Source organism: Staurois parvus, unplaced genomic scaffold, assembly GCF_062004578.1.
Source record: "Staurois parvus isolate SC_StPar_1 unplaced genomic scaffold, SC_StPar_1.0 ptg000225l, whole genome shotgun sequence".
In the NCBI taxonomy this organism is placed as follows: Eukaryota; Metazoa; Chordata; class Amphibia; order Anura; family Ranidae; genus Staurois; species Staurois parvus.
In genome coordinates this window covers 2,553,468-2,570,311 of record NW_028318021.1, presented here as the reverse complement: position 1 = coordinate 2,570,311, position 16,844 = coordinate 2,553,468, and the positions used below count along the sequence as shown (strand labels likewise).

Below are 16,844 nucleotides of genomic sequence, written 5' to 3'. Positions count from 1 at the left end.
CATTGCGGTGGTGTATAAATGTTAGAATTGTGTCGATGTCCCAATATTTATGGAGCTGACTATATATGGAATTACTGTAAGTGTAATGGAACCCTTATGTCAGTAGCAGCAGTTACATTAAAGCATAAACTGACAGTCACAAGTGAAGTCAGAGCACTTCCTTTTTAAACACAATGCAGAGCACATTCAGGGATGCTCTGCAGGAGGACCACAAACCAATGCATTGGTAAAGACGATAGGTGGAATAGCCTAAGAAACAATATCATTTGGAAAAAGAGGATACCAACCAAGAGACCATTTTTAGGGAGGAGTGCTTAAACAAGATAAAAATGCTCCATGCTACCCCCTGACAGCCCCAACATAACATCAGAACAAAAAAGAGATTTAACCTCTTGACGCCAGCCGAACGCACATGTGCAACCTCCCGGCATCTGGGCCTAGACGCCGAGCAGCTGCACATTTGCGTTCTATGTTCGGTACTCACGGAACGGTCCCGATCTCCTCTTTCAATTGGGACCTTTCCTGATCATGTGACCGCCGTGACAGTGAATCACGGTGGTCACATGGCCCTAAAACCCCACCCCGCCTCCTGGCTTCTGGAACTCTTAAAGGACCGGGAGGCGCCAGCGCCAAGGGTTTGAAGACCGATGAGCTCTTCCCTGTGCTTACTCTGCTTTCTTCTTCAGTCAGCATGTTAATTTTCAGCAGATTTGCATTCAGCATGCCTGATTGATGCCCAGTGCTGCTCTTCACTCTCTGTCTTAGGCTGATGTCATATGGGTGACTCTGCTGCTGGTGATCCTATCTCTGGTGATCTGGCGAAAATTGCAAGCAGCAGGATCACTAAGAAGTTACCTGTTTGTCCTTCCGGAATCATGTCCTCTGTAGCTGAGGCAGCAAGATGTTGCTCCTACCGCTACTGATGAAGATTCAGCATTCTTTAGTCCACCAAGAGCGTGACATCTCACTTCATATGACTACAAAGGAAGCCATTCCAGAAGAACAAGCAGGCAGCTTCTTAACCTCCCTGGCAGTATTCCCGAGTGTAGCTCGGGGTAAAGTTCCTTCCGTCACTCCGGCCACTCCTGCCGTTCGGCTCCGCCTCCTCACCGGTGATTGGCCGCCAGAACTGTAGCTCAGGAAAGGTACACAGGCGACCAATCACGGGCGAGGAGGCGGAGCCGAGCGGACCCGCGAAAATCGAGTGAGGGAAAAGCTGGTAAGTGTGCAGTGCAGAGGTGCTGCTGCAACCACATATGCTGGCTGCAGCAGCACCATACTGCAACAGGGGTCAGCAAGTGTCATTGGTGTCAGTGGGAGGAATAGTGCCGCATCATTGGTGTCACTGATACTAATGATGGGGCATTATTCCTCCCACTGACACCAACGATGGGGCACTATTCCTCCCACTGACACCAATGATGGGGCACTATTCCTCCCACTGATACTAATGATGGGGCATTATTCCTCCCACTGACACCAACGATGGGGCACTATTCCTCCCACTGACACCAATGATGGGGCACTATTCCTTCCACTGATACCAATGATGGGGCACTATTCCTCCCACTGACACCAATGATGGGGCACTATTCCTCCCACTGATACTAATGATGGGGCTTATACTCGAGTCAATCGTTTTTCCCAGTTTTTTGTGGTAAAATTAGGTACCTCGGCTTATATTCGGGTCGGCTTATACTCGAGTATATACGGTACACTAAAATCACATAGTAAAACATTACTGTATCAAACCATTTCACATACATTTTTTACATTGTCCTGTGCCCTGCTTGCATTTTTACTGTTCTTTCTGCTTGGAAACTGAGAAATGTCCATGGCGTCCAAAAAGCGTCTCTTTAGGTCAAAAGCGGTTTTAGACCAGCTAGAGAACAGCGATAGTAAATTAGATCTACTTGCAGAATTGAGTGATGATTTGTGGGGAAATTCCTCATCAGACACTGAAAACGATTTTGCGACTTTGCTCAGTGATGTATTATAATTTATGATTTCGTGTTTCAAACTGTAACATACCCGGGATGTTTACTAGACTCTTGTTCGGACAGATTTTAGTGAGTTATTCCTAAAAATTACAGGCCTACAATAAAAAAAAATACATATTTCCATGCAAAAAAAGTACCGCTTTGAGCACAGAAATATGGACATAATCAGACCACTAGGGAGGTTAAGGATCTTGCCATTAGCATTTTCTAGCAGCAGAATGGCCCTACTGGTATCAGCATTAGTGCTGCTGTACACTTAAAAGAGGTCGATAAGTTTATTTCAGGGAGTTAAATGAATTATATTTAAAAAATTCATGTAGTTATTTATTATTGGATACAGAGCTGCATTATCATTATATATCTGCCTTAAATTCAGATTTAAGGTTTGCATAATGTAGTAAATGATTGAAGAACTCTTATTGGGTTATTCTGTATTTCTTTCCATATTTCCTTACAGATTCCCGTTGATACTTTGTTACTCTTGTATAACATAGACATAGGCAGTGTTCTTAATGACTGATGGATATTATGGAGAGAATTAACCATAAGTGCTGCTATGAAACAGACTCTGGCAGCATTGGCTGGATAATGTACATTATTCATCTAATAGCGATGTAACAATGGGAACTGTGTTAGCAGAGCAATGATCTCATGCCCAGGAATGAGACAAATATCTACATAATGATAAATGCCAGCCAAAATTGTTTGTTTTTAAGTGAAATTCAAAGTGTAAATAAACTCCTTTTTCATATTTTGTCTACAGGTAAGCCTTTAATACGGTTTACCAGTAAGTACTGCAAATATCTCCTAAACTCTCCTGCACCGTTCAGGAGATATTTACTCTAGAAGCACCGGTGATGTCACCAGCGCATGCGCACTGCCCTCTCAATGAACAGCGTGTCGTCCATTGAGAGAGCCGTGGACAAAACTCCATTCACGCATGCATGGGAGTGACGCCATCATGGCTTGGCCAATCAGATGGATACAACTCGCGAACCCAAAAAGAAGACCAGTTGAAGATGGAAGCCTCGGGGAGCTGTGATAGCACTCTGATAGAGGGCTTCGTTTTCAGGTCATTCATAAAGTGCTAGTATGCAATACATACTAGCACATTATGCTCTTAACTTGCAGGGAGAAGATTTTTTAGAATTTTTTATCTGGTTTTACTACCGCTTTACCCTAGGTTCACATATATGTGGCCGTGCGAACCGCGTTTTGCATGGGCATGAGAGCCCATTCATTTGAATGGACTCCTGTGCCCCGCAGGGAAGAAGTCCCTGCACTTTTTCTGAAAACGCAGCCCACACAGGAACCTCGGTTCCCAGTACAGCTGCGTTTTCCAGTGCGGGCTGGAGGTGCGGCTGCACGGATTTTCATGCAGATCCGCAGCCGCACCACCCACTCAGATGTGAACCTAGCCTTAAAGAGACCCTGTCACAGCCAGGAGAGGATGGAAGAGAAATACTATAAAGTGTCACATGAGTAACAGGGGCTGCTGAAGTCACATTCAGGATGACGGCACCCAGCAGCAGTCTCAGGGCTATGGATTTCTACACAACTGAGACTTTTACATGTAAAAACATGCATAAGTATATTAACCTTTCTGGCGGTATGATTATTTCAGATTTTTGGTGCTGAAAGCGGTACCATTATTTTGCATGGAAATATGTTTTTTTTTATTGTAGGGCTGTAATTTTTAGGAATAACTCACTGAAATCTGTCCGAACAAGAGTCTAGTAAACATCCCGGGTATGATAAAATTTGAAACACGAAATCATAAATTATAATTTAATAAATAATCATAAAAATAATAATAATATAATAATAATAAATTTAATTTAATAATATAATCAAACCAAAAACACTTAAATTTGAAATATAGCGCCAAGTTCGCACATCACTGAGCAAAGTCGCAAAATCGTTTTCACTGTTTGATGACGAATTTCCCCACAAATCATTATCACTCAATTCTGCAAGTGGTTCTGATTTACTATCGCTGTTCTCTAGCTGGTCTAAAACCGCTTTTGACCTAAAGTGACACTTTTTGGACACCATGGACGTTTCTCAGTTTCCAGGCAATAAGAACAGTAAAAATGCAGGCAGGACACAGGACAAAGCACTCGGGACAAAATGTATGTGAAATGGTTTGATACAGTAATGGAATACTATGTGATTTTAGTGAATGTCACTTTTTGTCATTTTTGATTTTCCTGCCGTTCCGTCCCGACGCTCACAGGGGACGGAACCCAGATGACAGATGCCGGCATCTGCCGGATTACATTGTCGGGGACACTGCAGGAGGGACATCGCGGGAGCGCAGGACAAGGTAAGTGATACAGGGATCGTGGAGCAGCGCCGCATGGTATTCCCGAGTGTAGCTCGGGGTTACCGCTTGTGGTACTGAAACCTTACCCCGAGCTACACTCGGGAATACCGCCAGGGAGGTTAAAGTGGAACTACACTGTATCTGAGCACTACAAACCTAAAGTGCTATTTAATTCATTTTTAATATTCAAAGCAGACTCCCCCATCCATCCATGTCTCCATGCTTTATTGCTGAGAAATCACTGAGAAAAACACACCCTAGCATTTCTGGCAATGGACATCTTGAGTAAGGGCAGATGAATTATGTACCAATTACTTCCTGAAATCTATCTGCCCTTAATTCAGGCATGCTCAGCTGAGAAAACCCCTCCTGAAGATTCCTGGTAGGTATGACATCATTTGCATAGGCATGAAAACTAGAAAGTGACTAAAGAAATTAAAAAAATAGTTTAAAACAAGTAAGTATAATACATTTTCCTATCCGTTTACTAATTCTAGCAGCATAAGGATTCAAAATAGTCCATGCTGATTAGCAAGTGAGTAACGTTCTGCTTTAACTGCACAAATAATCTTCTGGGAAGATTTTATTGAAATGAATGCTCTGATAAGAGGGTGTCTTTAGCTGCTTCAATACCAGACATATTCACCCCTTTCCTGCCCAGGCCAGTTTTCAGATATCGGCGCGGTCACACTTTGAATGCCAATTACTCATGCAACACTGTACCCTAATGAAATTGTTAGCATTTTGTGAGACAGGGCTTTTGATTTGGTGGTTTTTAATCATCACTGGGTTTTCGTTTTTTTTTTTTTTTTTAACAATTTTGAAAAAAAACTCCACATTTTTCTTTCTGTTAGAGAATTTTTCAAAATAATCTATCTTCAAAAATTTAGGCCAAAATGTATTCTGCTGAATTTCTTTACTAAAAATAACCCAAATCAGTGTAGATTATGTAGTCTGTGTGAAAGTTAGTCTACAAACTATTGTATATATCTGAAGACTGATTAATTCTGATATACTAATGGATTTCTTGAGGCCTGAAAATTCCAGGATAGCACAAATACCCACCAAACGATCCCTTTTTGGAAAGCAGGCACCCCAAGGTATTTAGAAAGAAGCATGCTGAGTTTATTTGGGTTGAAATTTATTGCCACGATTTTTTGGAAAATTTAGATATTACATAAAATGTGTTTTTTCCTGTCACCAGAGCAGTACAGTACCATCATATGACTTGTGTGGTGGTGACCAGGGATACTGACCGGTGACAGTATGTAAAAAAAGAAGAAAAAAAAAGTTTTTTTAAAGGTTTTACATTTTTTCTTTTTTTACAGTTTTTTACATGCTGTGACCAGAGCAGTGTTACCATAGTGACACTGTACTACTCTGGAAAGATGATCAGGATTTTTTTTTCACACTATGATTGCTTATAACAGTGATTGTCACTGTTATATGCAATCACTTTAGAAATGTCATCCATTCACGTACCATTGTGTACTACTGTGATAGCTGTGATTTGCTACAGCTATGACATGGTACAGGTCTGCTGTGATTTGCCCTGTCTGACCAATCACAGAGTTCAGCTGTTGAGCTGTCAACCTCTGTGTCTGGTGGACACAGCAGTTGACAGATTATGCCACTGTTCAGTTCCTAGGGCACGCGTGCGGCACACAACTAGGAGGAAGTCATATGACAAACACCTGGGATAACAGTGCTCCCGCTTGGCCGTCATTTTACAGTAGGCTGGGCGGTAGGTGGTTAAGTCATCTGGGTAGGGGGAAACTCTAGCTATAATGTATACATATGGAGAACATACACTATGTTACATTTACCTATTAGTGTGCCTTCTCCAGTGCTAGCAAGTCCGGACTCACTAGTGGGAATTAAAGAGTGATGTAAGCATAATGCTCTTACTACTGTTCTAAACCTAGAAAACATAGCAGATGCTCCTAATTAGGGATGCGCTCATTTAGGTATGTTCGAATACTAGCCCAAACCTGCCTGAATTTTCCTGCCAGGAAGCTGTTACTGCAGACCGCCAGTCAGAAGTAGCCAGGGGGGGTTGCCCCTCCCAGCACCTTCGCTTATACACACCCCTTGTATATGTGCAATTGCTGGGTGGGGAATGCCTCAGCTGCTTACAATTGGTGGTCCACAGTGACGGCTTACTGGTGGGATATCTCAAGTGGGTTTGGACTAGTATCCAAACATGCCAGAGCTCATCCCTACTCCTATTTAATAGGAAAGCAAACCCCTTTGTCAATTAGGCCTGATCTGGTCCCTCTTTTGTGCCACGTCTGTAACAGACCTGGCAGGGATCTATAGCAGTTTTCCATACTGAAAACTGCTGCATTCTTTTTGTAAATTAAGTCATTCTAAAATAGAAACTGGTGTGAGTGGCACAGATAAGCCTAAAACAGGTCTATCTGCTAGTTAATGTTGCTCCTCTGTGGCTTTGTCTGATTGATTCATCTGAGTGTGTAAATTCCAACTTGAGCTATTGAGCTTTATAAGCAACAGGTTTACTTACAACGGGTGGTAAGGAGACCCTGAACAAGTGAAAGGATCCTAAAGTTCAACCTCCTGGAAAAATGAAGAATACAAAGCATTCATGTTTACCTGACCAAAATAATCTTTATTCAAAGCATTTATTTTTTTTATCCCTGACCGTAAAAGTAACTGAAAACACTAGAATTTCCTTTTAAAGTGTGGAGCTGTTGCAGTCTTATTGAATAGGATAGATCGTAAGAAGACCTGCCAAACAGTGTATCAAGGACAAGGAGGGCAATCTGAGGAAGAGTGTTGATGTATACAGTTTGCTGTATTATAGTTATCAGGGTTGTGTTCCTTCACATGTCAGCCATGCCATTACAATCCCAAAAAAGCCAGGCCACTACAGCAGGCGTACTTGAAATGAGGATATTTTAGATGTGTATTACAAAGAATCGAGGTATCTGAGGACATGAGCGGTTTTTGAGACCAGAAATAAAAGATTTCTCTGCAGCTAAGGGAGACAAGTACAAATTTGGCAGAGCTGCATTGGAAGGATGTTGAGCTGCAGCAGTTTCTTATGTCAGAGAAAAGAAAATTGTATTTTAAAAAATATGGTAGTTGAGAGTGAAGAAGATTATGCAATACCTTAGGCAAGAGATATGTTTTAATCACATTAATTCAAATTAATTTACAGCAAGGGGTAATTAGACCAAAATGTCTTTTTCAGTAAGAGTATTACACACCATCCCTTGATATGAGTGAATCTTAAGACAGCCATAGGCAGTTTGAATCTTGGCAGGTTCAGCAGGGTCTGGTCGAGATTTGAACCATGTATGGGCAGATAAAACCAGCCTGTCGGATGTTTTATGTGATTATTGCTAATGGATATTATAGCCGAACACAATGACTCCATGGGAGGGATTCCCCCATCAACACCGACCTGTGGTTGCAGGAAAGAAAACTGCTCCATCTATGGCCGGCTTTACTTATATGTCCCATTGTTGTTTCCTTTGTTGGCTTTGCCAGAAAGCTGAAACTGGGAGGGGGACTTGAGTAGAACCAAAAAAGCTCAGGAACGATTTGTGAGGAAACACCTGGGAATTTGAAAGCAATGCAAATGAAAGGGCTGCTTTCCTGCCAGACCCCTGCCACAAAAAATAAAAATATGAAGAGGTTACAAAAAAAATATTAAACAATACTCATCTCAGTCCTTGCCTCCGACGCTTCCCATTTCATCCAACATTTCAGCCTCATGTAATCCCTTGTACTGCAGCTCTCAGACTGGAAGAGGGTAGGACAGTACTTGTGGCCAGCTAGGTTCCTGCAGTGTACATGTACAGGTAAGGAAAACAATGACAGGAGAAGAAAGCAAAGAGATAACCTACTCAGACTGTTGCTTCTCTTTTACTGTCCAATCACAGACAGGGCAGTGGAGTGATCTGGTTGTGCAGTGTAAACGTTAGGGCAGGTTGGACAAAATTACAAACCTTTTGGCTGGTAAAATCATTCCTCTAAAACATTTTTACTGTATATTTAGCCGTTTTCCCTAAAGTTCAGCTTTACCAGTTTGTCATTCTCATTGTTTTTACTTGTATTGTTAAGGATATTAAAAGAACAAGAAGATAAAGTGAAGGAAAAGACAGTGCGGCTGCTGGACTCTCCCAAGAAGAAGAACTGCTGTTCCAGGCAGTAGTCAGTGATGCTTCGGGCGTTATTTACTAAAACATAATGATGCACAATCTGGTGCAACTCTGCATAGAAACCAATCAGCTTCCAGGTTTTAGTGTCAAAGTTTTAACTGGACAAGCTGAATTTAGAACCTGATTGGCTACCATGCACAGCTGATTCTCAGTGCACCAATTTTAGTAAATCTCCCCTATTATGTCTCATTTGATACACTACTGTTCTGTGACTGGATATCCTTAGCTGTATATTGATGTAGTATAATACTACCAGTCAACATAATATTTATTCCAAAATTGCCACAAACTTTTATTTCCTGATAGGTAATTCAGGAAAATGTTCCTTATACTGCTATACAGATCACTGAAAGAGTAAAATTCTAAGATTTATTTATTTTTTAAATAAACCTGAGGTATTAAACTGAGTATATAATGAGAAGAGATTACTTTCAGAGAAAAAGACGTGTCAAAACGATCAGTAGATTCATAGCATGAAATAGATATTGTGTGTCACCAGCAGGGGGCAGCAGGCTATCACCAAGCACAATTCTAACAACTCTTGTCTTTCCCAGAGCCACTATAGGAAAAGAAATGAAGTCAGGACAGGCTGAAGGTCAGGACTGGCAGCAGACAAGTGTAATCCACAAATGAGCGTAAGATCAGACCAAATGTCAGGCAGAGGGTGGAAACCAAAATCAAATCATAACCAAAAGACCAGTTATAAGTGGATGAGACAAGGGCAGACAGACTCAGATTTGTTAAAATTCTTTTATTTAAAATGTCTTAAAATATATATAACATATATACAGTTGCAAGAAAAAGTATGTGAACCCCTTGGGATTACGTGGAGTTTTGCATGAATTGGGCATAAAATGTGCTCTAAACGTCATCTAAGTCACAACAATAGAAGAACACAGTCTGCTGAACATAATACTACACAAACATTAGATGTTGCCATGGTTTAATTGCACATAACATGTAAACATTCACAGTGCAGGGAGGAAAAAGTATGTGAGGCCCTAGCTTAATGACTTCTCCCAGAGCTAATTGGAGCCAGGAGTGAGCCAAACTTGACTTCAATCAGTGTGATGATATTGGATGTGTTGCTGACAGCTGTCCTGCCCTTAAAAAACACACACCTGTTTTGGGTTTACTGGTTTCAAGAAGCACTGTCTGATGTGAACCATGCCTAGCAGAAAAGAGCTCTCAGAAGACCTACGATCAAGAATTGTTGACTTGCATGAAGCTGGAAAGGGTTACAATAGTATCTCCAAAAGCCTTGATGTTCATGTGTCCACGGTAAGACAGACTATCTACAAATGGAGAAAGTTTAGCACTGTTGCTACTCTCCCTAGGCGTGGTCGTCCTGTAAAAATGACTGCAAGAGCACAGCGCAGAATGCTGCATGAGGTAAAGAAGAATCCCAGAGTGTCAGCTAAAGACCTACAGAAATCTCTGGCACATGCTAACATTTTTGTTGACACATCTACAATAAGGAAAACATTAAACAAGAATGGAGTACATGGGAGGACACCACGGAGGAAGCCATTGCTGTCCAAAAAGAATATTGCAGCACGTTTGAAGTTTGCAAAAGAGCACCTGGATGTTCCACAGCACTACTGGCAAAATATACTGTGGACAGATGAAACCAAGATTGAGTTGTTTGGGAAGAACACACAACACTATGTGTGGAGAAAAAAAGGCACAGCACACCAACATCAAAACCTCATCCCCACTGTAAAACATGGCGGAGGGAGCATCATGGTTTGGGGCTGCTTTGCTGCCTCAGGGCCTGGACGGATTGTTGTCATTGATGGGAAAATGAATTCCAGAGTTTATCAAGACATTTTGCAGGAAAACGTACGACCATCTGTCCGCCAACTGAAGCTCCGCAGAGGATGGGTGATGCAACAGGACAATGACCCAAAGCATACAAGTAATTCAACAAAACAATGGCTGCAACAGCACAGAATACGCCTTCTGGAGTGGCCCAGTCAGAGTCCTGACCTCAACCCCATTGAAATGCTGTGGCATGACCTTAAGAGAGCGATTCACACCAGACATCCCAAGAATATTGCTACACTGAAACAGTTTTGTGAAGAGGAGTGGTCCAAAATGACTCCAGATCGTTGTGCAGGTCTGATCTGCAACTACAGGAAACGTTTGGTTGAGGTTATTGCTGCCAAAGGAGGGTCAACCAGTTATTAAGTCCAAAGGTTCACATACTTTTTCCTCCCTGCGCTGTGAATGTTTACATGTTATGTGCAATTAAACCATAGCAACATCTAATGTTTGTTTAGCATTATGTTCAGCAGACTGTGTTCTTCTATTGTTGTGACTTAGATGACGTTCAGAGCACATTTTATGCCCAATTCATGCAAAACTCCATGTAATCCCAAGGGGTTCACATACTTTTTCTTGCAACTGTAATAAACCTTTCATAACAAAAATACAATAATAAACAGAAATTGTTCCATACAATAATATTAACGAATTTAACATCACTCGTAGTAATAAAAGCATAATCAGACTGTCCCTACATCACAAACTTTTTCTCCAACTCTTTCCCTCCACCTAGACATCACACGACTGCTCTCTCCCTCCAATGCCGTCCCTCTGCTGTTGTGCTGAACTCACCATAAAAATGAAAGAAAAGCAAATTTATTTAAAAAAACAAAATGCATTTCAATGAGGCAAATCTGCTACTCTCTTTCTCTCTGGAATGAAGCCAGAAGAGACCGTTGGGGCTGCCTGCCCACTTATATGCAGGAACATGCAGCGCTCACCTGGCCAGAGAGGTGGCTGTCAGAGAGCAAATTGAAGGCCAGACCACCGACCTGTTTGGAATGGATATAAATGTATTCGGTGCTCTTCATATGGCCACACTTCGTTTCTTCACACCACACCCTGGAATGAGAGCCAGAAGACTTTTAGGCATGTTTCACACCTATGCGTTTATTTTTGAGCATTTTGATTTTTGCAGAAAATGCACTACAGTCCATTTAACATGGTTTCCTATGGGACATGTTCACATCTATGCGTTTTCAGCCACTGCGTTTTTAGAAAGAAAAAAAAAAGTGTTGCACTTTTATGCATTTTTGATCTGTTTTGTTTTTTTTGGCCAATAGAAAAGTATTGAGTGTGACTTTGATATGACTTTACAATCTTTGGCACTCAATTCGCATCAAAGTAGTGCAGGAATCTTTTCAAAGTCGCTATGACTTTGAAAAGGTTCCTGCACTACTTTGATGTGACTTTGAGTGCCAGACATTGCATCAACGTTGCACTCAATACTTTCATATTGGCAGAAAAAACCCACAACATGCAAAATGCATAAAAAAATGCATAAAAAACACATGTAAAAAATGCAAAATGAACCGCAAAATATGCCGGAAAAACACATCCATCACAACACACACAGATGGGAAAGCGGAGTCCAGGATAAATGGTAAAGGTACGTATGTAGAAGGGGGCGCTCCTTACCAAGGGATGTGAAAGTAATCAAGTGCCACCGGTGCTTTGCAATGCTATGGGCCCAGTTTGCAGGAAAATGTATAGTTTTTTAACGCTGAACTGACCCTTTAAAGATGAAGTTCAATTTGCTTATATTGTTCCTTCCCTGGGTCCCCCCTCCCCCCTCCCCAACATGCTAATGACATTTTAAAATAAATCTCTATTTCTCTGTATGCAATGCTAGGAGATCTTGGCTTATGCCATGTATAGCTTCCTGAAAACATCACAGCACCGTCTCAGTACCGATCTCATAAGCCCTGATGCAAGCAGTGCACCACAGACAGAGGAGAGGGAGCGCCACAGGCACCAGTGACACTAAAAGCAAACAAAGACATTAAATCAGTAAATTTGAATACACAAAAGCAGCCCGCCAGTTAGTTTACATAAACCATTTATCAGGACTGTGATGGTTTGTCTTTCAATATAAACACTACTAATTGGGGTCAGGTGTGCAGCTGCAGCGTGACCATGCTACAGTGCTGAAAATGGTCCAGCAGATGGTGAGGGTGAGCATCTAAACACAACAGGTTTGAGCAGCTCAGGGGGATTGCAGGAGATACACAGCTGCAGATTGACAGTTAAATGAGATGGGGGGGGGGGGGGGGGGACAGGTTTATGTCAGACCTTCACAGGAACAGTCAGGACTTTGTATATTACTTCCGCTGCCCATATCTTTGGCTCCACCGATAATTTGGATGTGTCGTTTTAGCTGAAGATAATCCCCGTGTACATATTTTTCATCATATATTCAGTTTGAATTGCCCAGGTTTGTGACAAGTTTACTTTAAACAAAAAAAGGCAATAGAATTCTGCTTTCATATGAAAGAACGAACATGTGGTTGGTTTGGTCTTTGGTCTTCTATGAAACCAAACACTTGCCTCTGTTTAGAGAGGAAGCAAATATTTTTTTCTGTTCTGCCTCTGTCATAGTAGCTTATGTTGCTGCTAAAATACTTTGGATAAAGGAGTCTAAAATGGAGATCCATGTGGAGCCACTTAGCACCATAATACATACCCCTGGGCTTCATACCAAATGGGTCCAAGGGAGACTGCTGGGAGGGGAAAAATGTACGTGCTAAAAAGCCTAAATTGTAGGCATCCAGGTAGAGTTCTTATTATCGAGTATACAAAGTATTACTGCTGCTGTTAGAAGTGTCATAGAAAATGGGTTTAGCTGGGACCCTAGGTAGAAATTCTTCTTGTTTGGAACCCCTCAAAAAGCAAATATGTGGTTCAACCAACCAGCATCTACCCAAACTGAAAATTGGATTAAGTAGACTGGCACAGTAGATGTGACATAGCTTATCTGATCATCAGAGATACATGGAGTATGTCAATGATTTTTACACCCACATTCAAACTGCTAACTTACTATTCCAATGAGTTATATCAGATGTCATGCAATATTAGGTGTGTTGCACACGGGAGTAAAAAAATGCTGAGTTTTTTACTTTTCTGAACTGAGATGCATTGTTGTCTATGAGACATTGCACAAAGTTGAGTAAAGATCAGTAATACAGTGTTGAGTACAGAGTGGTAAAATAAAAACTTTCTGCACATTACTGCACGTTTGAGTGTAGTAATTTACTTGTTTAGATCCTTAGCACACTTAGGAACGTATGATGAACATGTGCAGAGGCCACAATATTAGCAATGAAGAATTGTACTCATCTATACGCGTACACACCTTTACTCTCTTATACTCAACATTACTCTTTACACCAACACAACAAACACTTTACTCCTGTGCTAGGAAAGGACTCAGTAGACCCAATAGGAATGTTCTGGAATTTTCTGGAATATGCACTGATTGCTGCCCTCAACAGACCGAGGTGGTCCAAATACACTGGATACAAATGGAGAAACAGAAAAAGGGCGCACCGACCCAGTGCATTATCGTTTAAATTAATTTATTGAAGAAACAAAATAGGTATCATACTCACAATGGACATATTAACACAGGCATGTCAAACTGAACAAGATGTATGATCCAAACAACATCTGAGTCCATACGATGGAACTCTGGATGACCAACTGGCTAACGCGTTTCGAGGAGACAACCTCTTCCTCAGAGTCAGGTTGCACTAGGTCAGTGCGCCCTTTTTCTGTTTCTCCATTTGTATCCATTACTCTTTACACACAGTTTTTGGCCCATTGCATACAGCTGTCACAAGTTCCTGAGTAAACATAAGTAAATTATGATGCCCGTGTGGAGGGGGCCTTAGGCTGAAAACAAGCCTTTGGACTTCTGTCGATGGCATTAGTTTGAGACTCTTATGAGATCCTTCAGAATTCTTTGACAGATGCATTTAACCTCCTTCTGACTTGCATTTGCACTGCTTCAAAGGGTTTTTTTTTTTATTCTCGTAGAGTAGTATGAGAATGCTAAACCCCATCCAATGTGACTGCCCGATAACAGAGGACCTGAGATGGTAGAAAAGCCTTTTGTGTGACCCCAAGCATTGGTTGAAGCCCTTCCAGCAATTAACTGTATGCAACAAAGAGTTCCTATTTCATAAGCCCCCTTTCTAAGTGCAGATTAGCCCAGTTAGAATTTGCATATGTCAGATCAGTACAGGACATATTCTGATTAGTTGCTATGTGTTCGTGAAAATTATCAGTTAAAAATTAAGAATTCTTTTTGAGTAAGTCTGCTAGTGAGGCTGTCAGTGTTGCTTTCCTGTCTGATCGTTGTGTACTTATGCCCAACCTTATTATTTAGGAAAGTGTCCAAAGAGCGAATTATTGTTTCCTGTAGTAACTGGTCGAACTGCTGTCTTTTCACCATGCTTTATTGGCAGAATGAAAGAGAGAGAAAGTCTGATAGGTTGCTACATACACCAACACCAGTTTCCCTGCAGGTACTTTCATAAATACGGCTCTTTCAGAGTTAAGCTGTCTACAGTATAGGCCGGGGTAGACAGAAGAAGCGGCTGCCTTGGATGCATCAGCAGGAAGGGGGCACAAAACATGCAAGACCTGCAATCTATGCTACTGAAGTAGCTTAGTTTAATGGAGAAAAGGAGACTTTTGGTCTTTTCACTTTAAGAGCTAAAGAACTTTGTCTCTGCAACGCCTATAGGCATTACATGAATCGCCCAACTCCATTACTTTAATGGCAGCCCCCACAGCACTTAATTACCTTCATTTCTATTCCCCATCGCTCCATTTGCCTTGAAGAGCAAAATGATATGCTTGGTCCTTCCAGGTATACGGAGTATATGTCTCACTTCCCTTCTCCTCCCACCTAGCAATGCCGGTTCCCTTTACTTTAAGGGCAACGCTGTGTGATATTATGTTTGGATTATGCTTACAGCTCTGATCATTCTCCTATATCTATGGCCAGCTTTAGTCAATAGGACAAAAATGTGCAAACCAGAAAATCAGAATACATTTTTTTTTATCAATCTGACTTTAGTAAACTGAAATGTAATTGATTGCTACAGTTCACAAGGCTTTGCACACTGCTCGTTGCACTCATGTGCCAATTAGGAATGATAGCCTTCTGACATTGCGCCTTAAAACATTGCTGTTTGTAACATATGTTTTGCACCTGTGTAAAATATTTGTGGGGACAGCAAAAAACTATGCCCATTGCAACCAAACAGATGTTTTCTTTTAAAAGAGACTTCATGGAAATTCCCAAAAGAGAAGTTAGCAGTTGGCTCTTGGGTTAAAACTTCTGTCGCCCAATCTGTGGCCCTTTGGTATATGATGTGCGGCCCTTGGGCCTTAGCAGTCTGTAGTGGGAACATTGATTTGGGTAATAGCATTGATCTCTACTAGCCTCATGTAACATGTTGCCAGTTTTTTTTTTACTGTTTTCTGTAGCATATCCCCAGCCAAAAATGTAGCATGTTTACACTCCCTGAAAACTGACCCTTATTTCCTCTATTAGATCTGCAGTTTCTGACAGTCTTGTCAAGCATTTCATATGCTGAACATTATGTGCAGCCCTTTCGTGATGTCCGGGGCCACATTTGGGGCCCCCTTTAGCTCATACATTGACAACCACTGTTCTAAACAAAGTGCTGTCATTTCCAGACATCACATACAGCACCACCTGCTGGTGAAATGTGACATTGCAGTCTAAACAATTCTTTTTGAGGCTCCTTGTATTTCTTTGTTGCCCTTTTTGCCATCAGAGGCTGGCAATAAAAATAGCACCGGGGGTTCCAGCATTCTGTAAAGAAGGCAAAAATGTGCAACCCTCTGTTTTACTGTAACACACAGTAAATCACAGAAAAACAGGGAAATTCTAACTAGACTGAGAAAAATAAGTTGAATCTGATTGGTTGTTAGGGCAATACATCTTCTCCACATATATACTCTCACTTTTCTCACTGTGTGGAATTTGTTGTAAAATATTTGTTGCCAAGAGTAGATTTGGACAGACTACTGTCTTGAGATCTAAATGAATACATGTTGTTGGTTAATAAATTATTCATTTCAAATACTTTATGGATTGTCACTGTTGTCCTAGATGCTTATTTTTAGAAATGTTGATTAACTTTTTAAATGATAATGTATTACTTAATGTTAAATGTATAAACAAATTTATTCTGAATTTATTGGGAATGTGAGTCATTCTTTTCAAAGATAAGTTCTTTATCAAATTATATTTAAACTCTTATACTGAAAACTCCACACCAACTAAAATCTGACCACATGTGGACACACCAGTGCCCATATTGTTAAAGTGTATGTACAGCCAAAATTTTTTTGATTGTTTTTTGTTTTTTTTTTTTAACTTATCGCCTTTCAGACACTCTGAGATCTCAGATGCAGCCAACTAAAGAAAAGGGGAGAAAGGGGGTTTAGCAAAGCTGGCCATAC

The 16,844-nt window shown here is 41.1% G+C and overlaps 2 protein-coding genes across 2 annotated transcripts in view; one reads left to right on the top strand and one right to left on the bottom strand.

Annotated features, from left to right (window-relative positions):
* The window catches only part of CRACR2A (calcium release activated channel regulator 2A), a 99,277-nt gene extending 89,769 nt beyond the window's left edge, over nucleotides 1-9,508 (top strand). The window contains exon 17 of the mRNA XM_089679477.1: nucleotides 8,416-9,508. Within this exon, the coding sequence (XP_089535603.1) occupies nucleotides 8,416-8,506 (91 nt within the window). The 3' untranslated portion in view covers nucleotides 8,507-9,508. The remainder of the gene's footprint in view (nucleotides 1-8,415) is intronic.
* A 1,368-nt stretch (nucleotides 9,509-10,876) lies between these two features.
* LOC149460565 (E3 ubiquitin-protein ligase rfwd3.S-like) overlaps nucleotides 10,877-16,844 on the bottom strand; it is a 33,486-nt gene continuing 27,518 nt past the window's right edge. The window contains exon 10 of the transcript XR_016313042.1: nucleotides 10,877-11,402. The gene's annotated coding sequence lies outside the window, so the exon portion shown is untranslated. The remainder of the gene's footprint in view (nucleotides 11,403-16,844) is intronic.